Raw genomic sequence first — 7500 nt, 5'->3', positions numbered from 1 at the left:
TAGATCACAAGGGGTAGTATTTACGTCGGTTATGGAAGCTCCCTGAACACCTTTTCCTAAGCGATTTATTTTGCTTATTGCACCTTACTGTCCTATTCTGCGTTATAAAAGTTCTTGAAACACCGCCATCCTCTGCACGAATAACGTACGTAGGTAAAGTTATTATCTACCTATCTATCTATCTATCTATCTACCTGTCTGTCTATCTATCTATCAATCTATCTATCCATTTATTATTATTTTTTTTACTTTCTACCTATTCCTTCATTAAATACTTTAACTCTTCATCTCTTCTCCACCTCCCCAGCCTTACTCGTCCCTCCATTTTTCCCTCTCCTTTCCTTCCTTCCATCCTCCCTGACTTTCCCTCCCTCTTTCCATCTTTCCTCCTTGTCAGCTTTCCCTCCTTCCCTCTTCCTCTTTCCTCCCTGCCAGCTCTCCCTTCTTCCCTCTTTCCTCCCTGCCAGCCTTCTCTCCTTTCCCTCCTTCCATCTTTCCTCTCAGCCAGCCTTCCCTTCTTCCCTCTTTCCTCCCTGCCAGGTTTCCCTCCTTTCCTCCCTCCTCTCCCTCCATCTTTCCTCCCTGCCAGCTTTCCATCCTTTCCTCTCTTCCCTCCCTCCCCCGGGGCGTGGTGGAGCGGCAGGTGGTGGTGGTGGTGGTGGTGGTGGTGGTGGTGGTGGTGGTGGAGAGAGCCATAATGAACACTATCATATCACCTCCAGCCACACACTACACTATTAATGTTTTCAGCTGAGGGAACTGGATCACTCTCACATCTTTAATACTAAATGGTGGCTGCATAAAAATTCGATGAGAGTTATGGGTGCGGAATGAGTCTCCTTGGTTACTAGTCAAATCAACCGCCCAATCTGACTACACTTAGCCATCAATTAACCTGTCACTCTCAATGTTTAATATTATGTGGAAGGTGCAAGATAATTCGATGACATTTTGATTTGTTGCGAATGAGTCTCCTTGGTTACTAGTCAAATCATGCCTCTAATCAGACTACATTTGACCATCAATTAAGCTGCCACTTAAAATAAATCTCCTTGGTTACTATACAGCTTTCACCTTAACTTGGCCCAGATTTTCGTCTTTTTGCAGCTTATTTCACGTAGCTCAGTGGCAGAAAAAGGCAATGCAACGGCTCTACATCCTTTCCGCAGCACTTCTTCGTGACTCAGCACTCAACTCAGCACTCAAGATGGTGGGATGGCAATTTTAGGACAAGTTAAAGTAAAAAGATCACAATCCAATCAACCCGCCAATCTGACTACACCACTTGCACACTTTCCATGCCAGCTGTGGTGTGCGGTGGTGCCGTGGTGTAGCGGCGATGATGATGATGATGATGGTGGTGGAAGTGGTGGTAGTGGTGGGGTAAGGGTGATAAAGATAATGGGATGGTGGTGGTTGTAATTCTGATTGTGTGTGTGTGTGTGTGTGTGTGTGCCGAAAGGGGTGAAGAAGCTATATCAGATTTAAAAAAAAAAAAAAAAAACTCGCTATTTCCTTCCTTATATATTACGTTTCCCTAACTGGCTGTTTCCTGATGAAGCCAAGTTTGATTCTATACAAGTTGTTCCTCCATCACGTAGGAAAAAAATATATATGCCTCCTTATCTGTATGAATAACCCTCCGAATAATAATAATGATAATGATAATAATTATAATCATCATCATCATCATCATCATTCCTCCTCATCATCATCATAAAAAATACTACTACTACTACTACTGCTACTACTACTACTACTAATTCCTCATCCAATAACGCAGCCTTCCTACTTACTTCAGCTAAGTAAGATATGTAAAGCTAAATTAGGGATTAAAAAGGAACATGAAAGGTTTACATTGTCAGTATATGGAGTGGTCTTAAACTCTAATCATCACTGTTGCTTAAAGACAGAGTACAGTGATTTCTTATTGTTATTTTTCTTATTATTTACATTATTTTAACGAACCAACTCAAACACTGAGAGGAACGTCGATAGAATAAAATAGTTACCCCAAGAATGTTCCATAAACGTTTTCTTCGGTGCGTTTCCTGACCATTTTCTGTAAGGCATCTAGGGGTAACTAAAGGTAAGTCACACCGATACATGATGTGCGTTTTTCGATTAAATTTGTATATAACTGTGTGTGTGTGTGTGTGTGTGTGTGTGTGTGTGTGTGTGTGTGTGTGTGTGTGTGTGTGTGTGTGTGTGTGTTACAGCTTAGCAATAGTATACAGCACAATCCAATACAGGTCTTATGGACAATGTTCTCGTCAGCAAAGGAGTGTTCGGAGCATGTTCTTCCTTGGCGATTTATTTTGCCCATTACACCTTAACATTCCTTTGTACGTTTCGTGTTAACCCTTTCAACCTCTGTCTATCCTACTGCCTACGATCTCCAGCCTTATAAACGCAGTGTATCCAGGCCTCTCGAAATGAACGGATCTTGAATTTGGCTCTCTGGTATTTTGTTTATATTTATTTCTTGCAGGGAACAAATTGTGGGCTTCTGGCCTTTGGTTCCTTGTTCTTTGCATTAAAAAAAAAAAAAAGGTGACATCCTTCTGAGTTTATTTATTTATTTTTTGTTCAACTTCGGTAAGGCGTCTCGTACTGAAGGGGTTTACCAAGGCTACCCCTAACCCCTCCAGTTCTTACGGTTTCCCCTAAGCTTAATGAAATCGTCTGTGAGGTAGGAAGAAAATGGCAAATGACGTTTCCAGGCTCAAAGGCTTAATATCCATGTAATTTTCAAGATATTTGGGTCCGTACTCTCGTCATTTAAGAAAGCTCCGTAACACCTCTTCCTTAGCGATTTATTTTTTGATATGACTGGTTATAATCCATCTGTGAATTGTTTACGCAGAAAATGGCAGTATTAGAAGGATTTATGTAACACGGAGAAGGACAGTAAAATTCTGTAAGTAAAATAAGTCGCTTACGAACCTGTGTTAAACATTCTCGATTGATATAAACAATGACTCTCCAAAATATACAAGGCACTATATCCCTTTCACTATAACTTGGTCTAAAATTACTATCTTTCCCTCCTGAATGCTAAGCTGTAACATTAGATTAGCGTTAGAATTATATGCTAGTCACGAAGAAGTGTTATGAAAAGGATACAGAGCCGTAATGATGCTAGTCACGAAGAAGTGTTATGAAAAGGATATAGAGCCGTAATGATGCTAGTCACGAAGTGTTATGAAACGGATATAGAGCCGTAATGATGCTAGTCACGAAGAAGTGTTATGAAACGGATATAGAGCCGTAATGATGCTAGTCACGAAGAAGTGTTATGAAAAGGATATAGAGCCGTAATGATGCTAGTCACGAAGAAGTGTTATGAAAAGGATATAGAGCCGTAATGATGCTAGTCACGAAGAAGTGTTATGAAAAGGATGTAGAGCCGCAGCAATGTCTTTTTCCAACGATGAGGTAAGTGAAGTAAGCAGCAAAAGGGCGAAAATCTGGGCCAAGTTAAGGTGAAAGGAGTATAGCTGCATATCTCACTGTTGGTAGTTGGTAATAAAAAACAAACAAACAAACAAACAAACAAACAAAAGGTAAGCACATCACTCCAATATACTTAGGTGTGTGGGCGGGGAGGGGGGGGGGCAGAAAGCTACATTATCACGAAAAAGCAAAAATCATCTAAAGTTTATATATGTAAGGTACGGGGGTCATAGGTAATGTGTGTGTGTGTGTGTGTGTGTGTGTGTGTGTGTGTGTGTGTGTGTGTGTGTGTGTGTGTGTGTGTGTGTGTGTGTGTGTTGGGGGGGCTGCATGACGTGAGAGGGGAAGGAATGGGAATGGAGTGAACAGGCAAGTGGGAGTGTTAAAGCGGAGGGAGCTGGACGAATGTGAAGTGACTGTGTGTGTGTGTGTGTGTGTGTGTGTGTGTGTGTGTGTGTGTGTGTGTGTGTGTGTGTGTGTGTGTGTGTGTGTGTGTGTGTGTGTTGGGAAATGAAGGAAATGGGTAAGATAATTGAAATGGTGAGGAAGGGAGGGGGAGGGAAGGGGAGTAAGAAAGTGGTGAAGGGAGGGAATTGAAAGAGAGAGAGAGAGAGAGAGAGAGAGAGAGAGAGAGTAATAATTTCCCCTTATATCTACTTTTTCCTTTATTATTATCTTTAAATTTTCAAAGCAATAACATCTACTTTATTTAAAACCAAAATTCTTTCACTTTTTTCCACTTTATTCCACTCATTCTCGGGGTCCTTCTCTCCTCTTTCAATCTTTTCGAACACCTTCTTCCTTCCCTCCCATTCGTTCTCTCTCTCTCTCTCTCTCTCTCCCTCTCTATCTCTCATCCTCGTTGCTCCTCTTCTCTCCTCTCTCTCCTTCCCTCAACTCTCTTCTCTCATCCTTCTCTGCTTCCATCATCTTTCCTCTTCTTCTCCTCCTTCTCTCTTTCCTTCATCCTTCTCTCTCCTTTCATCCATCTCGCTTATTCTTTTATCTTTCTCTTTTCTTCATCTCTAACCTCTTATACCATCCACTCACTTAGTTATTCTTCTCTCATTCCTTTCTTCCTTCCTTCACCTCTCTCATCCTTCCTTCGGTCAGTCCTTCATCCCTCTCTCTCATTTTTTCATCTCTCTCTCTCTCTCTCTCTCTCTCTCTCTCTCTCTCATCTGTTCTGTTTAACCCTCCATTTTTCTCTCCCTCTCTTCCTCCCCCAATTCCTCCACTCCTAACTTTTTTCCACTCTCTTCTTCCTTCACTCCTCCCTCTTCTACTCCTTCATTTTTCACCCTCCCTCCCTTCCTTCCCTCTATCCCCAACTTCCCTCTTCCCTCCCGCCCACATCTCTCTCTCTCCCTCCCTCTCCCCTTCTTTCTTCACCTTCCTTCCCCTCTCCCCATCTTCCTCCCTCCCTCACTGCTGTCCTCATTTCCTCAGTAACTTAATTCTCCCCTCTTCGCTATTTCCTGTTTCGTACTCTCTCTCTCTCTCTCTCTCTCTCTCCCTCTCTCTCTCTCTCTCGTCTTCAGCCCACACACCTCCATCCCTACATCCTTTTCTCCCCCTTCACCTTTAATACCCCTCCCCCTCCCCCTTCCTCTCCCTTTCTCCCTTCCCTCACCCCCCTCCTCTCTCTTTCTCCCTTCCCTCACCCCCTCCTCTCTCTTTCTCTCTTCCCCCACACCCCTCCTCTCTTCTTCCCCCACCTCCTCTCTCTCTCTCTCCCTCTCTCTCCCCCCCTCTTCCTTCCCCCTACCTACTTTTATTTTTCCCTCTCGATTTCTTTCCCTTCCTTCCCCCCCCTCCTCCTTCGCCCCCTCCATCTCACTCCTCCCCCCCTCTCTCTCTCTCTCTCCACACACACACACACACACACACACACACACACACACACATTATTCCAACGTTTCCAACCTCTAAGTAGTCTGCCATTCTCTCTCTCTCTCTCTCTCTCTCTCTCTCTCACATGGGGGGAGGTCACTTCCGGTGGCATCAGGCTTCTCTAGCGAACACAACACCGGAAGCAGGATAGTGATTTGTGTGTGTGTGTGTGTGTGTGTGTGTGTGTGTGTGTGTGTGTGTGTGTGTGTGTGTGTGTGTGTGTGTGTGTGTGTGTGATAATTAAGGAGTGTAAGGTATCGTCAGTATGTGGTATCAGTAGACTATGTGGGTAGGGTGTTGTGGGGTGCGTGGGGTGGGTGTGGGAAGCGGTGGGGTGCGGTGGTGTAGTCTAGACCGTGTGAACTATGAGTATTGTTGTGTGCGTGGGGTGCGTGTGTGGGAAGTGGTTGTGTGTGTGTGTGTGTGTGTGTGTGTGTGTGTGTGTGTGTGTGTGTGTGTGTGTGTGTGTGTGTGTGTGTGTGTGTGTGTGTGTGTGTGTGTGTGTGTGTGTGTGTGTGTGTGTGTGTGTGTGTGTGTGTGTGTGTGTGATGTGCTCTGATGTGTGGGCAGGGATGAAGGGTGTGGCGCGTAGGTGTGGGAGGTGGCATGGGGTGTAATAGGTGGGGTGTGAAAGGGTGTGGGATATGACTGTGTGGAGTGTAGTGCGGTGCAGCTTAGGCAAGTGTACTGGAGGATAAAGGAAAGGAGAAAAAGTATAGCCAAGTACTGCCAGAAGTAGTAGTGTAGTGTAGTGTAGTGTAGTGTAAGTCAGGGTAGTGTACTGTATTATATTGTAGTGTACTGTTTTCTGTTGCTTTGTAGTGTAGTGTACTGCAGTGAAACGCAGCACAGAAAAAGGTAATGTGGTGTACCGGAGTGGCTAACCAAACTGTACAGTGCAGGATCAGAAAGCACTATATCAAGCTTGTACATCAACACAGGCGTAAAATAGGTGTAATATAGGTGTAATAGTGTAAAATGGATGTATAATAGGTGTAATATAGGTGTAATAAGGTGTAATGTAGGTGTAATATAGGCGTAACAGGTGTAATATACTGTAGGTGTAACAGGTGTAATATAGGTGTAATACAGGTGTAAAATAGGTGTAATACAGGTGTAATATACGTGTAATAGTGTAAAATGGATGTATAATAGGTGTAATATAGGTGTAATACAGGTGTAATATAGGTGTAATGTAGGTGTAATATAGGCGTAACATAGGTGTAATATACTGTAGGTGTAACAGGTGTAATATCGGTGTAATACAGGTGCAAAATAGGTGTAATACAGGTGTAATATAGGTGTAATATACTGTAGGTGTAACAGGTGTAATATAGGTGTAATACAGGTGTAAAATAGGTGTAATATAGGTGTGATATAGGTGTAATATAGGTGTAATATACTGTAGGTGTAACACAGGTGTAATATAGGTGCAATACTCACACATGGACCCCTGGCGGCGGCTCCCAAACACACTGTCCACTGGTGAGGTTGGCGTACATGATGTTGCGTGTGGAGGGCTCAATGATCTCCACCCACTCCAGTCTGTAACATCACAAACATCACATTAGTACAGCTTAACATAACATCACATACAGCACCACACACTGCACCACATCACATCACATCCCTCTATAGCACGACACATCTCCACACACTCCAGTCCGTAACATCACAAACATCACATCATTAGTACAGATTAACAAAACATCACATATAGCACCACAAACATCACTGCATCACATAACACATCTCTCTATAGCACCACACATGATCTCCACCCACCCGTCTTTAACATCACAATCATCGTAAGCACACATCACCATAACATCACACACATCACCACACTCCTGCCCCACCCTCCAGCAATCACAAAATAACCCGCGTGCATTTTCTCCCCCGGTAATGCACGCAAAATCCACGCAATCACGTTATTACTCCGCAAGGCCGACGAAGAACACACTTAGAAAAATACTTAAGTCTAACGTGTGCATTTGAGAGAGTGAAGATTTTAGGTGAGAGAGAGAGAGAGAGAGAGAGAGCTAGATTTCTTTCTCTTTAACGTTTAGGGCTCCATAGGCTCTAAAGACGAGTTAAAGAAAATAAAAAATACAAGCTTTATCCTCTCTCTCTCTCTCTCTCTCTCTCTCT

The 7500-nt window shown here is 43.4% G+C and overlaps 1 protein-coding gene across 1 annotated transcript in view; it reads right to left on the bottom strand.

The window, feature by feature from the left end:
* Positions 1-7500, bottom strand: part of RhoGAP93B (MyTH4 and RhoGAP_KIAA1688 domain-containing protein RhoGAP93B) — a 174831-nt gene that overhangs the window by 76982 nt on the left and 90349 nt on the right. Inside the window, exon 3 of the mRNA XM_080270806.1 lies at positions 6793-6903. Within this exon, the coding sequence (XP_080126932.1) occupies positions 6793-6903 (111 nt within the window). The remainder of the gene's footprint in view (positions 1-6792; positions 6904-7500) is intronic.

This window comes from Coenobita brevimanus, chromosome 43 (assembly GCF_032717465.1).
Source record: "Coenobita brevimanus isolate Jiangsu-jjx chromosome 43, ASM3271746v2, whole genome shotgun sequence".
In the NCBI taxonomy this organism is placed as follows: Eukaryota; Metazoa; Arthropoda; class Malacostraca; order Decapoda; family Coenobitidae; genus Coenobita; species Coenobita brevimanus.
The sequence above is the reverse complement of the archived record's forward strand: the minus strand, read 5'-3'. Positions and strand labels throughout refer to the sequence as shown.